Raw genomic sequence first — 24,463 nt, 5'->3', positions numbered from 1 at the left:
AGAGATTGATTCTCTTAAAGAACTAGATCATCTTAATATCACCAAGTTGTTTGAAGTCATTACCACCGAGGATCTCTTGATGGAACATGCCAATGAAGGAACATTATTTGACTACTTAGAGAACTGTAGCCCTGGGATGGAAAAAGAATCCCAAGCTCTGTTCCGATAATGACTATGAGGGGTCCATTACTGTCACCAGAGACACATCGTACATTGGGACCTAAAGCTGGAAAACATACTTCTAGATGGTGAGATGAATGTTAAATTAGCAGACTTTGGCCCTCAGTAGGGTATTTATGGAAGAGAAACTGACTACCTTCTGTAGCACTGCCCCCTATATGGCCCCAGAATTCTGGTTCAAACTCTATGAGGGCCAGAGGTGGATGTCTGAAACAAGGGGGTAGTGCTCTACAGGACAGTGACAGGAAAACTTCCATTTTGGTAAAAAAAATATTGGAGAATTTACGGAGTACATCTTGAAAGGGTGCTTCTTTATACCATACTTCCTGTCTCTACAATGCCAAAAACTGTTATGAAAATTAATAACCCTCAACCCCAAAGACCAACCCTGGAAGGTATGAAAGACCGCTGGATCAACATTGGGCAGGTAGAGGAACTGAGACCAGATATAGAGCCATCCTGGGGTGACATAGACCCCCAGGTAGCCCCAAAAAATGAAGACCTTGGGATATGAGCAGCATGAATATGGGAATTACAAGAAAAACATATAACAACATCATGGGCACTTACCTCACCTTAGGTAGTATGAAAACCAAGATTTGTGGCCTCAAGATCAGGGTAAGGCCCTGCCCCTCCTCTGACCCTAACATCAGTCTTTCCCCAACCCAGGGAGTTTCAGGCATCAGTGCAGAAGGGCAGAGATCCTGGGACGCCCCACCCTGCCTAGATCAACTATGCCCACTCCCCCAGGCAACCTGGAAGGGCCCCCCCCCCCATCCTTTCTCGCTGCCTGCGAGAAAGGATGACCATTCACACAGCCAGCTTGGAAGCAAGCACCACAACTTCCTTCGCAGCCTAGAATAAAGGACTGCCATCCGGAGCCCAGGCCTCCAGCCTGATCCCAGGACATTGTGAGCAATTTGAGGTCATTTATGGTGTCAAGCACGATGTTCTGTCATGTAGAAGATACTCTACAAACCTTTCTTGTGTAAACAAATAAATACCACATGGGTGAATGTTTTTTACAACTCATTGTACAGTTGCATTTTTAACTTTTCCCAAAACAAAGCTTTAAAACTTTATTCACAGACAATGTGTTAAAGCACATGTGTCAAACACAAGGCCCGTGGGCCAAATCCAGCCCGCTAGGCCTTGCAATGTGGCCCGCACCGCGCTGTCATCACTGCACTCTGCTGTCAGTTTATGACATTGTCAGTTTATGACTGTTCAGTAAACCATCCGGCCCGCGATTTAGGCTGGATTTTAGATTTTGGCCCCTTCTCTGATTGAGTTCGACACCCCTACGTTAAAGAATGGCATTCAAGTTTTAAAAGAAAAAAGAGAACCGGTTAGTTCTGTAACCTGAAGGACTACAATCTCCACAAAAAGAAGGGGCGGGCGGCCAACCACCAAGATTCATCCCAGTCCTCCAGGGCGCCTAGAGAGACCCCGGAAATGCCCGGGAGGGTGTGTACCGCAGGGAGTCGGTGACGCACTTCCGGCCAGAGTTACTAGTTTTTGTTGATTTTTTTGTCACGGGACGGGCGGTCCTAAGTGGCAAAGCTGGAGTTAGGAGGGCTCCTGCTGGGGGCCGGGTAGATTGCGCCGCCACCTGAGGAAGGACGATGAGTTGTGTGGGTTTTTGCAGGGTTTGCTCCCTTCTCACCTGACGGCAAAACTCCGGAGAAGTCAGCGCGCGCTGAAGGAAGATGAGCTCGAGCTTGGCCGCGGGAGAAAGCAGTGAGGCTGAGGCGGGGGCGTGGACGGCGGCTGCGGGGCCCAGGGTCGCCGCGCCGCCCCTGAGCGATGGGCTTCTGATAGTGAAAGTGGAGGAAGACTCCCCGGAATCCCGGGAGCCCGGCCCGCCTGTGGATTCCCTGGATCCCGAAACTTGTCGGCAGTGTTTTAGGCGGTTCCGTTACCAGGAGGTGGCCGGACCCGAGGAGGCGCTGCACCGGCTCAGGGAACTCTGTCGCCGGTGGCTGAGGCCCGAGGTGCACTCGAAGGAGCAGATCCTGGAGCTGCTGGTGCTGGAGCAGTTCCTGACCGCGCTGCCCGCCGAGCTGCAGGACCGCGTGCGGAAGCACCGCCCCGCGGGCGGCGCCCAGGCTGCGGCCGTCGTGCGGGCCCTTCAGGGAACGCTCGGTGCAACCTCCCTCCAGGTGCGTAGTGCGCCGGTGGACGGAGTGTGGGGAATGGAGGTGTATGAGTTTCAGAAGGTCTTTTTTCTTCCTTATTAAATTTTGTGTGAACTTTAGAATGTGCATAAGACGTTTCCTTTCCGAAGGGAAACAGGGACGAGTCCATTCAGGAAATGATCCTTGAGCTAGAGACCGCTCAGCACAAAACCAGTTACTCGAGAGTGTTGTTTACTCATTCTGAGACACCCCTTTGTATAACTCGATGATTGGGGTAAGAAGGATGTCAGAATGCTGTAACAGCAATGCTCCACCACTTTGAATGTGAGGTTCCCTTTTTATTTTTTAACGGTTTGGCGACTCCCTCCTCCAACAGTTGATAATAGTACTCCAGAGAGGAGAGAGAGGCTGGAAGTGGAGTTAATTATTGATCACTTACGTGATGAAGCTTTCATAAAAGTTCCAATTGCATGGGATTCAGGGAGATTCCAGACTGTAAGTGCATCCACTTAGTGGGAGAGCAATACACCCCAGCTCCATGGGGACAAGCTCCCGAGCATGAGATCTTCCCAGACCTTGCCCTATGCATCTCCTCTATCTTGTTGTTTCTGAGTTATAACCTTTTATAATTAACTGGTAATCTAGTCAGTAAATTGTTTTTTGTGGGTTTTAAAAATATATTTTATTGATTTTTTTTTTACAGAGAGTAAGGGAGAGGGAGAGAGAGAGAGAAACATGGATAAGAGAGAAACATTGCCAAAACCGGTTTGGCTCAGTGGATAGAGTGTCGGTCTGTGGACTGAAAGGTCCCAGGTTCGATTCCGGTCAAGGGCATGTACCTGGGTTGAGGGCACATCTGGGGGGCGGGGGGTGCAGGAGGCAGCTGATCAATGTTTCTCTCTCATCAGTGTTTCTGACTCTCTATCCCTCTCTTTCCTCTCTGTAAGAAATCAACAAAATATATATAAAGAGAGAGAGAGAGAGAAACATTGATCAGCTGCCTCCTGCACACTCCCTACAAGGGATATGCCCGCAACCAAGATACATGCCCTTGACCAGAATGGAACCTGGGACCCTTCAGTCCGCAGGCCGACTAAGGCTAGTAAGTAAATTGTTTTCCTGAGTTCTGAAGCTGCTCCGGGAAATTAATTTTGAACTCAAAGACAGGGTCCAGGGAACCTCTGATCTAAAGCTGTTGGTCAGAAACAGGTGGTGGGTTTACAGTTAGCATCTGAAGTTGGGAAGGGGGCAGTCTTGTAGGACTGATTCCTCAACCTGTGGGATCTGAACCCATCTCCAGGTACGTAGTATCAGAATTGAGTTAAACTGTAGGATACAGCTAACTGGCCTTGGAGAATTGCTTGACGTGGGGAAACACACACATCTGGTGTTAGAAGTGAACTAGTTTGTAATGAAGTATTAAGTGGAGAGAAAACACACAAGGGTGTGGTTTTCCTTTACACAGAGATGGAGGAGAGGCTGGGCAAGGGGGGAGGGTGTGAAATGTACTATACTCGGGTCCTGGAGACAGGAGGCACTGCATGCTACACAGAACCTCCTGGGAAAGACACCAGGTCATAGTCAGGGGGCAGATAACGGGAGCTAGGGAAACGTTAGGCCAGAGTCTAAATGGGGGTTTCAGAGGGAAAGGAAGAGCATGGCAGGGTAAACAATAGGGTTGCTTAGTTTAAATCTTGTAGTCAGCTGTAAATTATGCAGGGGTTCCTAGTCGCCTGGTACCTGACCGGGGGATGATTAAGGCAGAGGAATCTTGCCTCCTTGGGTGTGCAGGCCCCATAGAGAAGATAGGGCTCTAGATTAACCAGTCTCAGCTGAACCTTTGGCTCTCTAAGAATTGGCTTACACCCAGAGGGGACATCTCCCAGCCGAAAGTCAAAACATAGTAGAAAATTAAAAAAAAAAAAAAATCCTTCTCTGACATTGAGTGTGAGATCTTTGGAGTCAGTTTGTGAGACATCACTGGAACCTCTCTCTGCACCAGTTTTAGAAGCTTCCCTCTCTAAGAACTGTGGCTTTACCTTCTGTAAATAGTCAACTTACGTTAAGCCTTTTCAAAAGATCATCTTGTTGGGTAATCATCTTATTTTGCAGTGGTCAAAGAAGGGAAAGGAAATTTTATTGAGTACCTGTGCTGATGAGGTACCTTCATCTTCTTAAGACATATTTATATCCATTTCACACATGAGGAAGCTGTTTTAGAGCCAGCTTCCTCATGTGGACTCTCTGATCTGGTTATCTATACATTTTTAATCTACATCATATTTCCATTTTGATAAATCACAGTGATGTAACTCAAATTATTATTTTGCTTTTACCCCAAGTTAGTGTAGACAGTCCACAGAATGGCTTTTGGGGATTGCAAGAGAACGGCAGCTTCTGTTTTTGGTCATTTTGAAACTACCCAGTCAGTACATGATTCACTGGTAAAGGCTCAACAGAAGTCTTTGTTTCTTCATTCTCAGTGCTTCCTCTTCAGTCCTGCCGGCTCTGGCTAGCCTTATCCTGGGACTAGTGGTAAGGTATCCTGGGACAGCAGGTGCTGAGGGAGGTCTCTCTTTGTTTCAGGGATTGATGAAAGACAAGGATGTACCTGTAACCTGGGAGGAGTGGGAGCATGTGGACCCAGTTCAGAGGGACTTCTACAGGGAGGACATGCTAAAGGATTATGGGAGCACAGACCTACCAAGTAAGTGCTATGACTTTGCTTGTTTCTAGCTCTGTGTCATTTGTGAAGGGTTTGCTTCAGTTTGATCCCTGAGCCAGTCTGCCACTCACAGAAATAGGTTGAGAGTCCAAGGTTCTCTTTTGTAACCTTAAGTAAGACTTTTTAATTCTGTATTGTTAGGCTTCTTGTTTTAATTCAGTTTCAATAAAATGCATACAGAAAAGTATAAAAAATACAATGGACACCTGTGTATCTACCACTTGGTTGATCAGATTTTAATATCTGCCATATTGGCTTCTCTCTCTCTTTTTTTTTTTCTTTTTTTTTTTTTAACAAAAATATGTTACAGCTATATGCATATCTTCCTTGAAAGCTTCTGGCATCCCTTCTTTTTCAGAGGTAACCAATATCTTGTGGGTATTTATCATTTCCATGTATATTTTATATTCTTTCTACATATTTATGTAGCCACACTCATATACACACTCTTTCCCTCTATATGTGTGTGTAAACATGTACATAAACATGTAAATATATAAATGTGATTATATAAACATTTATATACTACTTTAACATGTTTTTATGGTATATATACACTGAGTGGCCAGATTATTATGACCACCTGACGTTTGTAGGCAAATTAGCCATACACTGCATCTTATGGGATATGGAAGCCGAAGGCCTGTTCGAACACCTTTGCTGTCTGCAGTTACCAAGGTAAAATATCCCCAATTCGCACAGGAACACAAGGATTGGACAGTCGAGCATTGGAAAAAAGCCATGTAGTCCAATGAATCACGTTTGCAGTTGCATCATGCAGATGGCAGAGTGAGAATTTCACGGAAATAGCATAAAAGCATGCACCCCTCATGCATGAGTACAATCCTTCAAGCTGGTGGGAGCAGTGTTATGGTTTGGGGTATGTTTTCCTGGCATGATTTGGGCCCTTTAATTCATGTGGAACAACATCTGAATAGCACAACATACCTAAGTATCATTGGTGATCAAGTTCATCCTATCATGTTGATGGCGTATCCCAATGGAGATGGCTTCTTCTGACAAGACAGTGCGCCATGCCACGGTGCTGTATTGTGCAGGAATGGTTTCAAGAACATGAGGGAGACTTTACCTTGCTTAGGTGGCCCCCACAATCACCAGATCGCAATCCAATTGAGCATTTGTGGGACGAAGTTAACTGGTTCCACAACCATCAAATCTCACAGAACTGGGCAGTGCTGTTCATCAGGCATGGTGTCAGGTTCCTCACATCACTTTCAACATCTCGTGGAGTCAGTGCCAAGAAGAATCACTGCAGAATTGAAGGCAGAGTTGACTCAAAGAAGTACTGATGGGGTGATCATCATAATCTGGCCACTCAGTGTATATTATTGTATGATTTCATTGCACCTTGCCTTTTCCCAACACTACATTTTGAGATTTATCCACGTTGATATCACTCTAGTTAATTCATTTTAACATCCATATATACATTGTAGAATGTTCCCAAGTTCATTTATCCATTCTCCTGCCAATGGAGATTAAGGCTTCCAGTTTTTCACCATTACCAACAGTACACTGAACATTCTTGTGTCTTTCTCGCTGTAGGAGTTTCTGAGAAGAATATACTTAGGGATATTTGCCTGTCTTACTGCCCAGAAGAATACAAGCAGTATACAATAATTCTTTCTCTATCCTTATCAACATTTGCTGTTCAGCTGACGGCATGATGTCTTAACATAGTCGTCTAAGTATTCCCTTTAAAAATTGAAGAGCCCAGCAGGCGTGGCTCATGGTTGAGCATTGACCTATGAACCAAGAGGTCACAGTTTGATTCCCAGTCAGGGCACATGCTGGGTTGTGGGGTTGATCCCCAGTGTCAGTGTGTAGAAGATAGCCAATCAATGATTCTCTCTCATCATTGTTTCTTTTTTTTTTTTAAATATATTTTTTGATTTTTTTACAGAGAGGAAGGGAGAGAGGGATAGAGTCAGAAACATCGATGAGAGAGAAACATCGATCAGCTGCCTTCTGCACACACCCCCCTCCCCCCCACTGGGAATGTACCTGCAACCAAGGCACGTACCCTTGACTGGAATCGAACCTGGGACCCTTCAGTACACAGGCTGACACTCTATCCACTGAGCCAAACCAGTTAGAGCTGTCTCTTTTTTAAAAAAATATATATTTTATTATATTCTATATAATAAAAACCTAATATGCTAAGTGTCTGTTTGACCTGTCGGCCATTCAAACAATCAAAGCATAATATGCTAATGATATGCTAAGGCCACTCAACCGCTCGCTATGACGTGCACTGACCACCAGGGGGCAGATGCTATGACCTGTAGGTTAGCTTGCTGCTGGGGTCTGGCAGATCGGGACTGAACAAGACTGGCTAGACATGCCCTGGAGCACTCCCCAAGTCCTTCCCCGGCCCCCATCATGCATTGGTGGGGTCCCTTGGCCTGGCCTGCGCCCTCTTGCAATCTAGGACCCCTTGGAGGATGTTGGAGAGCTGGTTTTGGCCTGATCCAGCAGGCCAGGCCGAGGGACCCACTGGCGCATGAATTCGTGCATGGGGCCTTTAATATTTTTAATGTATATATTAAAAATAAGTAAAAAGAGCTGGGACCGGTTTGGCTCAATGGATAGAGTGTCAGCTTGGGGACTGAAGGGTCCCGGGTTCGATTCCGGTCAAGGGCATGTACCTTGGTTGCGGGCATATCCCCGGTAGGGGGTGTGTAAGAGGCAGCTGATTGATGACTCTCTCATCGATGTTTCTAACTCTCTATCTCTCTCCCTTCCTCTCTGTATAAAATCAATAAAATATATTTAAAAAAAAAATAATAAAATAAAAAATTAAAAAATAAAAAAAAAATAAAAATTAGTAAAAAGAGAAGGAAAAAAAGATTAAAAATATGAACAACAAAATGGCAATAAAAACATATCAACAATTGAATCTAAAAAAACAAAATACTATCTACATTCACCCACATATTGAATAAAACTTTTATAGCTTTTACACTTTCCTTTTATGGTTTTCCTGGAATTAAAAATGCCTCATTTTGCATGTGCTTACTTTTCTAACTACTGAACACTAGTTCACTCACAAGCTTTCTGTTAGAAATGTAAAACTCCTTTCAGCATATACATCAGATATGCCATCATTTTCATATCCCCTGAGGGGAATCTGCTCCAGTGTGAATAGGCTTCTTCTCCAGATCTGTTGACTTCTTCAGTATCACCCTGGAAATTCTTCCCCCCCACCCCCCTCCCAGATCCCATACAATTTCTTCCTTCATTTTAACCCCTTGATTTGGTGGAGAACTCTTCTAGTGTGTTCCAGAGAACATATACTTGGGAGCTAAATTTTTTGAAACTTTGTCAATGTCAGGAAGTATATTTAGTCCTCTCTTACATTCGTATTATAGTGTGGCTGGATATAGCATTCAGTATTAGAAATAATATGTTTGAATTTTGAAGACTGAATTTTCTGGCCAGTATGCCATGTTGCTATTGAGAAATCTTTTGTCACTGTGATATTTTATCCTTGGCATATAATCAGTTTGTTCTGTGTAGAAGCCTTTAGAAGCTTTTCTTTATTCCTGCTACTATGAAATTTCACAATGGATATGGCTTAATGTGAGGTATGTGTTTTCCGCCCCCATTCATTGCCCTGAGTAGTTGCAGAAACCCGTATCTTTGAGTTTTGAGAAATTTTCTATAGTATTTTTTTAATCTATCTGTACACTTATTTTTATCTCATTTTTACTATGTTGTTACTGGGATTTCTTTCATTTGGATGTTGGAACTCATGAATTGATTCTGTCAAGTCCCCAATCCGTTTTCTATTTCTTTATCTTTTATTTCACTTTCTAGGAGATCTCCTTAGCTTTCTTTTCCAACAAATATTTCAACAAGAGATTATTCAGCAGATATTTTATTGAGTAGCTGCAGTAAACCAGGTGCTATTTTAGATGGGAATACAATAAGGCAGTGGTTGGCAAACTGTGGCTCGTGAGCCACATGCAGCTCTTTGGCCCCTTGAGTTTTTAGCAAAGGCCAGGTTAGGAGCACCCTAATTAAGTTAATAACAGTGTACCTACCTATATAGTTTAAGTTTAAAAAATGTGGCTCTCAAAAGAAATTTCAATCGTTGTACTGTTGATATTTGGCTCTGTTGACTAACGAGTTTGCTGACCACTGCAATAGGGAATAAGCCTATGAAATTCCTGCCATAAAATTTTCTGCCCTTGCCCCAGCCATGTGGCTCAGTTGGTTGGAGCATCATCCTGTACACCAAAGAAGTTGCAGTTTTGATCCCTGATAGGGGCACATATTGGGAGGCAACTGATCAATGTTTCTCCCCCTTCCTCTCTAAAAATCAATAAACATATTCTCAGGTGAGGATTTGAAAAAAAATTTTCCTGCCCTTTCTGTCTGGAGAACATAAGCTTTGGAGCCAGTAGTTTGAGCTTGAGGAGAGGACAGTACATTGGGTTTTTACAAATTTGTGTATTAGTTTTCACTTGATTGTCCTGATATGCTAATGGTACTTGTCACCTGTTCTTTAACTGCACCTGATTCCCCTGATCCGGAACTTACCTGGTCTGGCCTTCTTGGAGAGTAAACTGTAAGAATTCTGGATTGGGGGATAGACTCTGGTGTCTTGACTGTTCCATTATAGACTTTCAATCAGTACTAGATATATCTCCCATACAGACTCTGTCTTCAGACATTGGAGGTGCCTGGTATGTCTAATACAGTAACTCATCATGAATAGAATTTCTCTTTGTCAAACCATCCTTCAGCCATAGGATAAAAGCTATACCACCTCTCTTGACACCCTGTCATAATGTGGTAACTCATAGAGTAGTGGAGTGGGGCAGGGGGATAAGAGATGGGTTGGTGGGTGCAGGCACAAGTATAAAAGCGAAGAAATGGGGTTTGTACAGGAAAGTGTGAACACATCTGACAGGTTAACTAAATTCAACTTCAGGAGTAGTTTCATCGACATTAAAAAGGTTATTGTTAGGGCTATTTTTCTGCTAGCACTTGTTTATTTCACTCTTACACAGGATGAAATGTCATCAATTTGTATTTTAATGTTTCAGGTTTGGAAACCAGAACAGAGAACAAAGAGTGGATTCCAAAGCAAGAAATTCTAGAAGTAGAGCCACAGATGCAGCTACAAGAAAGGTCCCAGGGGAATGCTCCCCTGTTGTCCGAATGCGGTGACACCCATGAGCAGACGGTAGAAAAGCACTCGAGAAACCCTTTATTCCTGAAACTTGAAAATTCTCCTGAGGAGCAAAGACTCACCAGCATCTCAGATCTCAAGAATGTTCCCTCAGAAGAGGGAGATTCCAAAAATAATGAAATTGGGAATAGTGCCAGAAGTTCAAACTTGGTTCTTTGTAGGCATGGTCTGACAGCAGAGAGGTCTGTTAATGGTGCTGAACGTGGCAAGTGCAAGCAGAGTTTAGATATAGTGATGAAACCGCACAAATCTATTGACAATGTGGAAAATTTCCATACTTCAGGCCTTTTTCAGACCCAAAGGCAGCTCCGTGAAGAAAGACCTTATAAATGTGATAACTGTGGAAAGGGTTTCAAACAGCGTTCTGACCTCTTAAAACACCTGAGAATCCACACTGGGGAGAAACCCTACGAATGCAAAGAATGTGGGAAGAGCTTCAGTCAGAGTGCTGCCTTGATTAAACACCAGAGGACACATACAGGGGAAAAGCCATACACATGTCCCAAATGTGGGGACAGCTTCAGGCAGAGCTCACATCTCAATCGGCATCAACGAATCCACATAGGAGAGAAACACTACAAATGTACTGAATGTGGGGAGACCTGCCGTATTTCCAACCGCTTTAGACATCAGAGAATCCATAAAGGGGAAAGACCCTATACATGTGAAGAATGTGAGAAAAGCTTCAAACGGTGCTCTGACCTCTCTAAACACCAGAGAACCCACACCGGGGAGAAGCCTTATGAATGTTCTGTCTGTGGGAAACGCTTCAGTCAGAGTGCGACCCTCATTATACACCAGAGAACTCACACTGGAGAAAGACCTTATAAATGTCTTGAATGTGGGGAAAGCTTTAGACAGAGTCCACACCTTATTCGACACCAAAGGATCCACAGAAATAAAACCCCATCCTTTTGACATGATTCTGCATGAGCTGTTTTCTTTCATTTTATTATTGCCCTGAAACTACATTCTCTGGCGTTTGGTGTATTTCAGTCAATCGTGGGTCATATTTCCTTGGGCATCACAACCAAGATAGATTCAGTCTGACTTAAATTTCAAGGCGTAATGTTCATAGAGTATTGCTAGGAAGGAGAAGCACGTAAGTTGGGAGCCCCTCCACCAGGTGGACCTGTGGAGGAGACTTCTGAGAAGGGTACAACAGTCTGTCCTTGTCTCTCCACCCTTCTTACCTCTGCTGCTCTTCGTTCAAATCTTCTGCACTCCCATTACTTCCCCAAGAATTCATTTTAGTAACTTACCATTATCTTCTACTTAGACGGTAGAGAGAATTTCAAGTACTTTCTCATACAAAACACCTCATACATTCAGTTCAGTGAATACAAGAGCCACTCTATGTTTTTGACTTTTAAAATACTCAGTTTTGCTGAGTCCCTCTTTCCCTATTGTGTTAAACTGTAGGCACAAATAAAAACTTGGATTAGAGCCTAAATCCATCTTTTTCCAGTTCTGTACACTGGTAACATGCATTGCATCTAAATTCTTTCTGAACTTTTTTTTTTTTTTTTTAAAAACTAAAGGGATATAAGCACATTACTGGATATTTGGGAAAACAACAAGGGAGAAAATGACCCAAACTCTCACACTTGATCTGTTACTGGCATTTACAGTTAACCATTGAACTACGTGAGGGTTAGGGGTGCCTACACCCTGCACAGTGAAAAAATCCATGTATAATTAGACTCCCCCAATATTTAAGTCATCCCTAGATATCTGTGGGGATTGGCTTCAATCCCCTGCAGATAAAAATCTGCATATGCTCAAGTCCCTTATATTAAATGATGATATAGGAAAATGCATATAATCAGCATTCTATGTATGCAAATTTCCAACCACAGATTGAAAATACTGTCTTCCATCAGCAATTGGTTGTATCCACAGATGTGAAACCTTTAAGTACAGCATGCTGCCTGTATATTTATTGAAAAAGTTTGTGTATAAGTGGACCTTTGCAGTTCACCTGTGTTGTTTAAGAGTCGACTGTATTTCCTTCTGATTTTTCCTGATATTTTTGTATAATAAAAATTAGTTTTTACATTTTATGTATTTAACATTAGGTCTTAAGGATTTTATATAGTTTTTATAACCTTTATGCAATGGCTGCATCATATTCCAACAAATGGATGTAACAATGGAGGCAAGGCAGTATGTAGTGAATGTTAATGTAATTTTGGCATCATTTGGATTGTTCTCTAAAATCTAAGGCTGTCTCCCAGGTAGAAATCTGATCAGTGTGTGAGCTATTTTTGGCTTTCAATACAACTTCCCAATTTGCCCTGAAGCAAACACCAATTATGTTCTGAGAGTTCTACTCTAGCATTGTCACTTTACCTCATATTTTTCCCCTAAATGTACAAAAACTGAAACCAAAGTAATTGCCTTTCAGATCTCATCTCCATCTTGGATGTGGTAGAATAGTAGTATGTGCTTTCTCCTTTGATCTTCCTTGTAACCAACAGGAGGGACTATGAAAGGGCTGGCCTAGGTATCTTTAACTTTTTATTTAAATGAGATTCAGTATTAAAATAACTGAGAATGAGGGAATGATAAAAGTTTAAGCAAGCCATGAGCTGTATCACAGTGGTATTTTCTCTAAGCTTATCAAGGGTATTTTCCCAAAGTCAAATAGTGATATATAGTATATAACCTGGTACAGGTACTGATCCTATTGTTTTTACTATAGTAACTCTGCAAACTTAGAATGAACTGTCCTCTCTCCAATTTTAGTTTTTATCCACCTTCTAGAGACATGTACTGCTACCTATATACTACCGTATTTTTCGGACCATAAGACGCACCGGACCATAAGACGCACCAGTTTTTAGAGAAGGGAAATGAAGAAAAAAAGATTCTGAAACAAATAGTGTCCTAAAATATTTTATGTGCATTAAAACCCAACATCACAGTCATAAACACATGTAATCAACCCTGTAAAGTAAACAGCAGCATTTAGAACCATTTTAGAGCCGGGCAAGCACACAGAGACCACACAGAGCCGGGCAAGTAAAAAAACTTTTTTTTTACAGTATATGTGTAGGCTATATTTGGACCATAAGACGCAGGGACTTTTTCCCCCCACTTCTGGGGGAAAAAAGTGCGTCTTATGGTCCGAAAAATACGGTACTTGAATTTCCCCCAGATATGCCTTTGATCAAGATGTTTCCTCTGCTTTTAATTCCATCTTCCTTTCCTTGGTCCCTAAATCACAAATAACAAAGGAAAAATTCCACTCTCATAAAACAATTTAAAATTTTTGCTTCTCAAGTATCCTATCCCAAAATGTTTTCTTTACTAACACTATCGGTAGGTTTTATTTATTGTTTACCATACCAACTACTATATACAGTAAATTAATGTGTTTATGTAATCTCTCATCCCTATATTATGAAGGGTGTCTTAGTCTGCTTTGATGTCATAAAAAAAAAAAAAGACTGGGATGATAAATATAATTTTTCTCACACCCCAACTAGGGCTAGGGACTCCAAGATCAGCATGTTGGCAGGGTTGGTTCCTTCTGAGGCCTCTTTCCTTGGCTTATACATGGCTGTCTTTTCCCTGTGTCTTCAAGTGGTCTTCCAAATTTCCATTTCATAAGGACACCAGTCAGATAAGATTTCAGCCCACCCTAGTGACTTCATTTTAACTTAATCACCTCCTAAAAGGCCCTGTCTCCAAACACAATCACATTTTGAGGCACTATGATTTAGGGCTTCATCATATACATTTTGGGATAAAACACAACTATATCCATACCAGAAACTGCTAAAAGACCAAGCTTAGTTATTTGTTTAATCATTCAACTTTTTTTTTTATTTTTATTGAAACACTTCAATTCTTTTGGAAAAAAATATAGGTGGTCTTTTTCTGATCTTAGATTAGTGAAGAATGTCTTAAACATGAATTCAGTTAACTTGTGATAACAGGTCTAAAAAACACCCCAAAAGCTATAGTTGTTCTCGCTCCTGTAAGTTTAAGGCACATACACATGACTGGCAGGATGGCTCTCCAAGCCATCAGTTTGATGGCAGCCCTATCACATGGCTGCCAAAATGCCCTGGGTTTTGTAAGCTAGTCAACTGGAAAGAAGAAAAGAGCACGGAGGTGTCAGAGCTTTCATGGGCCTCGCCAAGAAGTGGCACACATCACCTGTACTCATTCTCTTGGTCAGGACTCAGTCACCTAGACATGTTGAACAATACAATCTGTGAAATGTGATCTAGCTGTGTGCCTAGGAAGAAAAATACATTTCTGATAAATTGGTTGCAATCTGAAACAAGATTCAAAAAGCACTATAAAAGACTGATAAATTCTACTACATTAAAATCAGGAAAAGACAAAATAGAAATCACAGCCCATGATAATGAAAAGCTGCTCAATTATATTAGTAGTAATAGATATGCAAATTAAGCCACAATTAGATACTACTATTTCACAGCTTACAGATTATCAAATCTTTAAAAATCTGTCAGGCCCTAGCCTGTTTAGTTTAGTGCAAAGAGTGTTGGCCTATGGTCTGAACAGTCCTAGGTTCCATTCCAGTCAAGGGCATGGTTGACATGTTTTGTAATAGCCCTAAAGTGGAAATACCCTAAAAGCCCATCAATAAAAGAAGAGATTTATAAGTGGATAGAGTGTCGACCTGTGGACTGAAGGGTCGCAGGTTCTCCAGTCAAGGGCATGTACCTTGGTTGCAGCCACATCCCCAGGGGGTGCAGGAGGCAGCTGATCAATGTACTCTCTCATAGATGTTTCTAACTCTATCCCTCTCCCTTCCTCTCTGTAAAAATCAATAAAAATATATTCTAAAAAATAAAATATAAAAGTAGGGGACCTATGACAAAATGAAACAATTGTCCATGGTCACACTGCAATTTAAAATTTGGGAATAGGCACAAAAGAATGGATGAAGATTGGGTGCCCCCCATCTATTACAAATCCAGAGACATAATCTTTCTTACTCTTCTTTCACAAAAAGCAGGCACATTATTTGGTGGCTTCCTTGTGCTACCCTAAGGAAAATGCTAGGAGCTGCAGACCTTGTGTGTCTGAGGGTCTGGCAGCTATAATCAAATTCTAGGTCATCTGTTTAGCGTCTAGGAAAATCAATCAACCAACCAACCGAGAAGCAAAGGTTTTTTCTGTGCCTATAGCACCATCTGGTGGCTAATTGGATAATAACCTATGTTCTCTAATACCCTGTTTCCCCGAAAATAAGTGTCTTATATATTTTTTTAATTTATTTTTTTTAAAAATATATATTTTATTGATTTTGTTCAGAGAGGAAGGGAGAGAGATAGAGAGTTAGAAACATCGATGGGAGAGAGTCATCGATCAGCCGCCTCTTGCACACCCCCTACTGGGGATATGCCCGCAACCAAGGTACATGCCCTTGACTGGAATCGAACCCAGGACCCTTCAGTCCCCAAACCGACGCTCTATCCATTGAGCCAAACCAGTTTTGGCAAGAGTGTCTTATATTAATTTTTGCTCCCAAAGATGTGCTAGGTCTTATTTTCAGGGGATGTCTTATTTTTCTATGAAGAAGTATACGGTACACATTTATTGTTAAATGAAAATAAAGGAAATTTATTACTTGTATACGGTACGGTAGTACGATAGTTGTCAACACAAACCAGACAAACTGGGAATCCTACAGTATCAAGAATTTACTCATTTATTCAATGACAATCATGTCATCATCTTCTGGAACATCATCATAACAATCCAATTCCTGAATTTCCTGGTGAATTTCTTGTGACTCCATTTCTTTCAGAATCAGTGGACCAAATCTCTCATGTTTAGCCTAGGGGGGGCCTTATTTTTGGGGGATGCCTTATATTTCACTCAGAAGGAAACCTGTAAGTAGATCTTATTTTTGGGGAAACATGGTATTTGTAAGATGTGATTTAGGGTCTAGGCCAGGTACCTCTTGGGAAAACTTCTATTCAATTAGAGCACACCTGGGAATTCCCCAAGTGCAAACATTAGGAAAACTAAAATACAACTTCAATATAAGCTCCCTGCGATTGAATTTGTCTCTTTTGTTCAGGTTGTGGTTCCAGTGACCATACATGTGAGCATACCAATATGCCTATAAGAGGTGATCACTAAATACTATCTATTCTCTACCCAGCAGCTTGGGTCATTGTTCAAGTATGTTCATTTGATCATGTCTTAACCGTCACTGGCTCCCCATTTCCCTTAATTTATAACCTGTACTCTTCACCCAATATTCAAAACATTTTGTGTTTTGATCTTGCTTGCCTCTCCAGATTCATCTGTAATCTTCATAATATTTTATTCTTTTTTTATTACAAAATTTACAGAACACAAAATTTAACATTTTGACAATTTAAAAAGCATTTTTATTGATTTTTAGAGAGAGAGAGGGAAAGAAAAAAAATTGATGTAAGAGCATAACATCGACTGACTACCTCGAGCCAAAACCCAGGCATGTGCTCTGACCGACAATGGAACCGGCAACCTTTTGGTGCACAGAGTGATGCCCAAGCCACTGAGTCACACCGGCCAGGGCCATTTTAACCATTTTTAAATGTACAGTTCAGTGGCATTAAGTCCATTCACAATGTTGTGCAACCATCACCACTATCCATTTCCAAAACATTGTCACCATCCCAAACGTTAACTGTAGCCATTAAACGTTAACTTCCCAAACTTACCACATGGCTCTAGACCTTTATGCCTTTGCCGTTCCTGGTGCCTGGTGTGCCCTTGGACACTTTGTTCACTGTCTACACACTTACCTCCTGTTACAATACCACAGATCCTAGAGCTCGGAGACCATGTCTGACTGATTTCTATGTCCTAGTGGCCAGTACCCATCAGTATGTGTTTGGCTAAGAGTTTCATAACTGCCCATGCCACTTTCCTGGCGAAGTTATCAGTTTACTGGTCCAATTCCTACACAGTTCTTAATCCTTTATTTGTGTTGTAAGCGGCAGGAACAGTACCCGGTGTCTGACGGGTGAGGGTAGACCAAATCTGGGTTCAGCAACCTCAGTACTTGGGTTCTGGGTAGGAAAGAATTCAGAGACAAGACCCAAACAAACTGTAAGAGGACAACTACTTGGTAAATCGAGAGGTAGAAAAAGTAATTCCTAGAATAGACTTAGGGAGACAAGTGGAGGCAAAAGGGTCCTCGAAGCCTGGAAGTGAGGAAGCTAATGGTAATGTGCCTGGGGTGGGAGGCGGAGGGGAGAAGGAAAGGGAAAGGCAGGGTGTGCTCTGGGGCGGAGAGAGCACTGGGTCCTCCCTAAGAATTTTAAGGTGGGTATTTTAGGGGAAGTCCCAGGACAAGGTCTCAATAGGATAAGCAGCAGTTTTCCAGGTGTGTCTTTTCAGGGTCCTGGTCGCTACTGATTGATTGGCCGGCACCAGGGCAGGGAGTCATTATTCAAAGCAGCTAGTCCTGACAGTCAGCTGTCAGCAGGGGCTGGTTTTGTTATCTGGGCCTGGAGCTAAAATGCAACTGAGCCGAAACTGGTTTGGTTTGGCTTAATGGATAGAGCATCGGCCTGTGGACCGAGGGGTCCGGGGTTCGATTCCAGTCAAGGGCATGTACCTGGGTTGCGGGCACATCCCCAGTGGGCGGGGGTGGGGGGTTAGGGGGGTGGGGGTGGTGGTGGTGATGCAGGAGGCAGCTGATAGATGTTTCTCTCTCATCGATGTTTCTAACTCTCTATCCATTTCTCTTCCTCTCTGTAAAAAATCAATAAAATATATCTAAAAAAATAAATAAAATGCAACTGAGGCACAGACGTTATCTCTAGGGAGGAAAGGTTAGGAAGTCTAAACTGAATAATGAGCCGTGGGAAGGAAAAGTCACCGTGGGGGCGAGGTCCCACCCTGCAATAGATTGTCACCTGGGGCATTTCTAACCTGGTGACCTTCTGTACCTGGCCCATGGTCCTTTCTCTACTCACGGCTAACTGCCTACCATGTTTTCACACACACCGTTTCATTTAATTCCTAGCACAAGGATGCCAAGTAAGCAGGAATTACATCACTGTTTTACAGAGAAGGAAACCGAGATTCAGAGTATGGAATCACACCCACGTCAAAATTGCTTAACCAGCAATGGTGAACGTAGCCTTTACACACACACACACACACACACACACACACACACACACACACGGTCATGTGAACCCTAAGGTCTTGCATCCCCAGCCCAGAGCTGGAACACACAGGGGTACTCTGGAATCAAACCTACTTGTAATTTCAACCTGGATGAACACTTTTCCTGGTGACTGGGAATTCCTTAAGAATCGGAGCTCATCTCCCATCCAGTCCAGGTGGGAGGAAGGGTCCTGATATGCTCACGGTGACAGTCAGAAAGCCAGGATTCTCTTTTCCTTCCACTTCCCGTTTTCTGACTCCCTCCCAGGATGGAGAGCTCGGCTGGGCCCTTCTCTCCCCGCCTCCGCCCCCAAAGGAGGGGGACTGGGGGCTTTGCTCTCCAGAGTCTTTGCCCTTCATTCCGGAGCACCCGCAGCCCCGGCAGAGCCTCAGGCACTTCCGGGTTCCCGTGAGCCTCTGCTCTCCACGCCCCCACGCCGGGGGCTCGTGCGCCGTACCCAGCAGTCCTTGCGCGGCCCCGCAGAGCGGACACCCCGGACTCCAAGATGGCGTCAGTGGGTAAGCACCGGGAGCCGGTTGGGGCCTGGCAGGTTGGGAGCTGGAGCCGGCCCGGGGCTCACAGACGCACGGGGCAGGGAGGGAGCCGCGGGGCGCCTGTCTTCGCGGAGGGCCTTCGCCGCGACCGCACCCGCCGCGCTCCGGACCCTTTGCCAGGGTCCCGCGCTGCCCGACCTTTCTCTGCTCTCCGGCCGCCCCTCCGGGCTGCGCGGGGAGGGCAAAGGCGGGAGCGAGGCGAGCGCAGCCGGGCCACGCGCCTCTGGGCTTGGGAATGCGCCGCCCCAGGACTCCCTCTCTCCTCTCCTCTCCTCGCCGAGGAGCTGCTGCTCTCGTCCCCGCCGCCACCCAGGGGCTTTGCACTTGGACCTTACGTGCAGATGCTTGTTTCCAAAGTTGAAACTCAAATTGAGCCCCAGGAGAAGCTGAGTGCCTAGGACAGTACCTAACACAAGGAAAGGTTAGACGCATGTACGTATGTTGACTGTGCGCTCAGTAGGCTCTCAAAGGTGAAGTGACCGACGACTCAAGGTCACAACTAGTGAAGAGGACCGAGCTGGGATTCAAACCTAGGAGTTTGGGGCCTCGTGATAAACTGAGCTTGAACCACAAGGACGATCTTGCCCTAACCGGTTTGGCTCAGTGGATAGAGCGTCGGCCTGCGGACTCAAGGGTCCCAGGTTCGATTCCAGTCAAGGGCATGCACCTTGGTTGCGGGCACATCCACAGGAACGGGTGTGCAGGAGGCAGCTGACTGATGTTCCTCTCATCCATGTTTCCAACTCTCTCTCCCTCTCCCTTCCTCTCCGTAAAAAAAATAAATTATATATATAAAGAATGATCTTAGGACTGACTGATAGGCTTTTCGATGGCATATATGAATGAATCTCTACACACATTGGACTGTGCACACTTTTTTTAATAGTAGGGCAATCATGTATAAGCCCTAGATCCTCACATTACCCTTTTCAAGAAGTCACTGCCAGGAATGTTGATCCCTTGTGGTGTGGCCTGCCCGAGATCACAGCATGACATAGAGTTTTGATTAACCTATGTGTGGCTTACCTACCCCAGTATCTGTATCCTTAATCTCAGCCTGGAGAAATGAAGAGGGGATCAGAAAAGATGAATGATGCTGTTTTTGCCATCTGTGAAAACGGGCACTAGAATATTTATCCATAGGTGGTTTTGTTGTTTAAGTAAGACAACGTGAAAAGGAAGCATTGAGACTTGGCATCTTAGTTAAGCAGAGGGTTGACCTGAATAGCACCGTGGACTAAGGATTTAACAACTTAGTGCATGGAATACTGCCTGGTGCACAGGTGAGTGATGCTCATCCCGGCTAAAACTCCGACCTTTGGTCATGGTCCTGTCACATCTGGCCCATTCAGCATCACTGTAGGGAAAAGAATTGGAGTCCAAGCCTCTTAAATAATGATAATATTGTAGAAACATACATTTACCTGCAATCAAGGTACATGTCCTCGACCAGAATCCAATCTGGGACCCTCTGTCCACTGAGCCAAACCAGCTAGGGCTAAAAAAAAAAAAATTCTGGGAATAAGTGTAGATTTATCTCTAATGAATCTGATTGCCTCTTGTGATAGTGTTGTAATTGTTCTTAAAACTAATTTAATTTTGCCCTAGCTCCATGGTCGGCAAACTGCAGCTCTCGAGCCACATGCGGCTCTTTGGCTCTTTGAGTGTGGCTCTTCCACAAAATACTACGGCCTGGGCGAGTCTATTTTGAAGTAGTGGCATTAGAAGAAGTTGAAGTTTAAAAAATTTGGATCTCAAAAGAAATTTCAATTGTACTGTTGATATTTGGGTCTGTTGACTAAAGAGTTTGCCGACCACTGCCCTAGCTGGTTTGGCTCAGTGGATAGAGCAACAGCCTGTGGACTAAAGGGTCCCAGGTTCGATTCCGGTCAAGGGCATGTACCTTTGTTGCGGGCACATCCCCCGTAGGGAATGTGCACGAGGCAGCTGATTGATGTTACTCTCATCGATGTTTCTAACTCTCTATCCTTCTCCCTTCCTCTCTGTAAAAAATCAATAAAAATATATTTTAAAAAAAGATTGTACACATTAAAAAAAAAAAAAGAATGTAGTTTTCTCCCTTTGCTTATACATTTCTTAATTTTGGTTAAGGAAATGCTCTTCATAGTATAATCTGTGGTCTCAGGTAGGATACTTGTAGTAGAAATCAAACTGGTTTCAGGAGTAGGGGGACCAGAACTGAGGTTGAGTCCTGCCTCCACTGCCTGCATGCTGTGTGACTTTGGCCAACGTTTCTGAGTTACACCCCCCATCTCCACCCCCACCCCCAACCTTATAAATTAAGGCATCAACTACTTGTTTCAAAGATTAAATGAGCTAAAATATGTAAATATTAGTTTTGCAGTAATCTTTCTATCTGTCCACTACTACTTTATCCTCGTGGCCCTTAGTTCTCTTTTTACATAGTTATTCCCAGCAAGCTGTTATTCAAAATCCTGTTTATTAATAAATCTGTCACTACACAATTCTGCCATTATATGGACTCTGGCTTAAAATAGTGAATTTGGTGTAACATATTTATTCATAGTATTACTTATGTCCAGTCTAACCTCTATGTAGTAATTTTATAAAGTATCTCTTTATTGAATGGTTGAAATGAGTGACATAAAAGGATGCTATTTGTATTATTTGGAGGTTTTTCAGTATGTATTTTTGCTTTTCCTAATCAGTGCCATTGAAGGACAAGAGACTGATGGACGTCAAATTAGGGGAGCTGCCAACCTGGATACGGATGCGGGATTTCTCCCCTAAAGGCATTGCTGGAGCATTTCAAAGAGGTCAGAGCCTTTTGGATATGTGTAAACAAAAGCAAATCTCTGGTTCTTCAGATTTCTTTTTCCTGAATTAATTTGGGTGGTAAAGGCCTTGTCTCAGACCAGTAAGTTATGTAGATGACAGGGAGAAGTTGTTAGCTTTTGAAGTTCATGTTTGGTCATGTCAAAGACTGGCTCTGAGATATTTCAGCCAAGAAAACATTTTCTATTGCTTGGGATCAGTACCATTGCCTTCATCTTAGAGAAATGTCTATGAGCATTTTCACATGATTAGACTTCTTTAAGAAAAAAATGAGTGAAGCATAGTGGACATCAGTCTAAAGTATGATGCTCATCTTCCTGCCAAGCGAAACTTCCATGATGAATATTTGAAATGGTCTGTCCTTCATGTTTGTGCATTTTAAAGTGCACAGCTAGTCAGATTAGTCCTGTGGAACCCGTGTCATGTTCCAAGACTAAAGACCCACATTATGCATGGGCTCCAGCTTTTCAGGGGCTTCCCTCTGTATTTTTTCAATACTGACTTCCCTATGGCTGTCTTTTATGTGCCATCTTTCCTCAATTTTGCCCTCAGATTAGAATAGTCTACCTTTTCCCTACAGTTACAGTAGTCCCCGACCCCATGGAGGTGACTGTCCTGTTCATGCTCACAGCTCTCTGCAGTGCTCCTTCAGTGTCCCTCGCTGTTTAAACTGTGGCCTTCTATGATCATTTCAGTCTTTTTCTATCTAGTAGGCCATGAGCCCCACGAAGGCAGATATGGTTTGTCCCCTTACTGATGGAGTACCTAATAAAGAGAAACGCACGAAGCCTTATTCCCTGAGTGGCCCTTTCTGGGGATTGGATTCTCAGTCAGAATTAGGGTAAGGTGTTCCAGGCTGGCGGTGAGGGCGAGATAGGATCAAAGGCTGACAGGCTGAACCAAATCTATAAGATCAGGGCCACAGGGTAGGGGCAGAATTAAGGTGGGCCTACCTGGAGTTTCTCCTGGGCTCATGGGGTGGGAGTGGGGCATTTCAGTTTTTCCCTTTATCAACCCAAGAATGTAGGGTCACTGGCTTAAAGAGCCAGAGCAGGACTGGATCCCGGAATTAAGCCAGACTCGATTTTGCACTGCATGAAGCAGTCATAGCAAAGCAATGATCTTCTCTTCTGTTTGCAGGTTACTACAGGTATTACAACAAGTACATCGATGTGAAGAAAGGGGGCGTTGCTGGGGTTTCTATGGTGCTGGCAGCATATGTGCTTTTCAACTACATCCGTTCTTATCATGAGCTAAGTAAGTGTCTTTGGTTACGTTGCCTACAGTGGGTTTCCATGAGGGTAGCATTGGCTCACTGTCAGATCTGGAAGTCCATTATTCTATTGACAGCTGAAGAATTGAAGGGACTTGTCAGAATATAGTTTTTAGGATATTAAGTGAGAAAATTGGACAAAGAAAATACACTGAAAAATAAGATGAAACTGGGGTTCAGGTAATATTTAGGAAGCATTCTATAAGATACTGCAGGCTCTGCCAAAGGTTGATAGAAAATTTGGCTTAATTTTCCTAGCCTAAGCCCATAGAGGGAAGTTGAGTGGTACAATCTGTTTGGGCAGTGCTCTGGAGAAGTGTAGCTATTCCTGGTTCTGAGACCCAAGAGGAGCTTTTCCAATGGGAGATGCCAGAAAGTGTCATTGGTGACTGGGTTTCGTGGCTGTTTCTGATTGTGTGGCATCTAGGGTGATGCTAGCTCCAAAGGACTGGACAGGCCCTTGGGGCTATTTATCTGAGTGGGTGTTCTGGGCAGAGGCTGGCCAGGGAGATGAGCTCCTGAGTTGCCTTCATGTCCTCAGGTCAGCAATTCCACTGCGACCCTAACAGGCAGGTTCTAGGTTATTTTCTGAAAGGAATTCTCAGGATGGCTTTGATTTTGGCCCAATGCTTTCCCTATACCCTTTAAGAAATTTACTTTTGTCTTTCTAACTTCAGAACATGAGCGACGACGCAAGTACCACTGAAGAGGGCCCAGTGTGGACTCCACATTCCTGACCGTGACCTTCGCCCAGCACCTCTGAGTCCTTTCATATTGTAACACCTAATAAAAGGTGGCTGGTACTGGGCTGCTTCACTGGTTTGGCCCTTTCTCCTCACTTTGGGTCCCTTGCATAAGGTAGGACAAGATTGCCTTCCCACTCCTAAAGGGGCTGTCAGTCCAGGGCATCAAATCATGAAGATGGACCATTTCAGTCACACCACTTAAAGCACATATGTCAAACACAAGGTCTGCGGGCCAAATCCAGCCCGCCAGGCCTTGCAATGTGGCCCGCACCGCGCTGTCATCACTGCACTCCGCTGTCAGTTTATGACATTGTCAGTTTATGACTGTTCAGTAAACCATTCGGCCCGCGATTTAGGCTGGATTTTAGATTTTGGCCCCTTCTCTGATTGAGTTCGACACCCCTAACTTAAAGGGTACTGCTAGGGGGGGTCATTTAGCAGTACCCTTTCAAGTGTTTCCCTGCTCTGTCTTGTGTGTCCTGTGCACTTTTGGCTTTTTAAAAAAATTTATTTTTACAGAGAGGAAGGGAGAGGAATAGAGAGCCAGAAACATCGAAGAGAGAGAAACATCGATCAGCTGCCTCCTGCACACCCCCTACTGGGGATGTGCCCGCAACCAATGTACATGCCCTTGACAGGAATTGAACC

The 24,463-nt window shown here is 43.6% G+C and overlaps 2 protein-coding genes across 3 annotated transcripts; both read left to right on the top strand.

Annotated features, from left to right (window-relative positions):
• Positions 1–1,461: 1,461 nt before the first annotated feature.
• ZNF394 (zinc finger protein 394) lies at positions 1,462–11,187 on the top strand. The gene is made up of 3 exons (XM_084881422.1): positions 1,462–2,342; positions 4,905–5,025; positions 10,119–11,187. Exons 1-3 carry the CDS (start codon positions 1,890–1,892, stop codon positions 11,180–11,182), a joined length of 1,638 nt encoding a protein of 545 aa, XP_084737548.1. The 5' UTR covers positions 1,462–1,889; the 3' UTR covers positions 11,183–11,187.
• A 5,442-nt stretch (positions 11,188–16,629) lies between these two features.
• On the top strand, positions 16,630–23,872 carry ATP5MF (ATP synthase membrane subunit f). 2 transcript variants are annotated; one of them, XM_084881455.1, is made up of 5 exons: positions 16,630–17,472; positions 18,693–18,943; positions 21,670–21,777; positions 22,937–23,053; positions 23,747–23,872. In XM_084881455.1, the coding sequence occupies exons 2-5, from the start codon at positions 18,931–18,933 to the stop codon at positions 23,773–23,775; spliced, it is 267 nt and encodes an 88-aa protein (XP_084737581.1). In that variant the 5' UTR covers positions 16,630–17,472; positions 18,693–18,930; the 3' UTR covers positions 23,776–23,872. The 2 variants fall into 2 exon arrangements, with proteins under 2 accessions (XP_084737581.1, XP_084737580.1); XM_084881454.1 differs by having other exon boundaries at positions 16,630–18,943.
• Positions 23,873–24,463: the final 591 nt, after the last annotated feature.

Source organism: Pipistrellus hanaki (genome assembly GCF_964339955.1).
Source record: "Pipistrellus hanaki genome assembly, chromosome: 4".
Taxonomy (NCBI): Eukaryota; Metazoa; Chordata; class Mammalia; order Chiroptera; family Vespertilionidae; genus Pipistrellus; species Pipistrellus hanaki.
The sequence above is the reverse complement of the archived record's forward strand: the minus strand, read 5'-3'. Positions and strand labels throughout refer to the sequence as shown.

Excerpts from the sequence above, each read along its gene's own strand:
- ZNF394 (XM_084881422.1), top strand. The coding sequence starts at position 1,890 with ATGAGCTCGAGCTTGGCCGCGGGAGAAAGCAGTGAGGCTGAGGCGGGG. Across the intron at positions 2,343-4,904 it reads TCGGTGCAACCTCCCTCCAG|GGATTGATGAAAGACAAGGA; the intron begins GTGCGTAGTGCG and ends TCTTTGTTTCAG. Across the intron at positions 5,026-10,118 it reads TGGGAGCACAGACCTACCAA|GTTTGGAAACCAGAACAGAG; the intron begins GTAAGTGCTATG and ends TTAATGTTTCAG.
- ATP5MF (XM_084881455.1), top strand. Across the intron at positions 21,778-22,936 it reads TGCTGGAGCATTTCAAAGAG|GTTACTACAGGTATTACAAC; the intron begins GTCAGAGCCTTT and ends TTCTGTTTGCAG. Across the intron at positions 23,054-23,746 it reads CCGTTCTTATCATGAGCTAA|AACATGAGCGACGACGCAAG; the intron begins GTAAGTGTCTTT and ends TTCTAACTTCAG.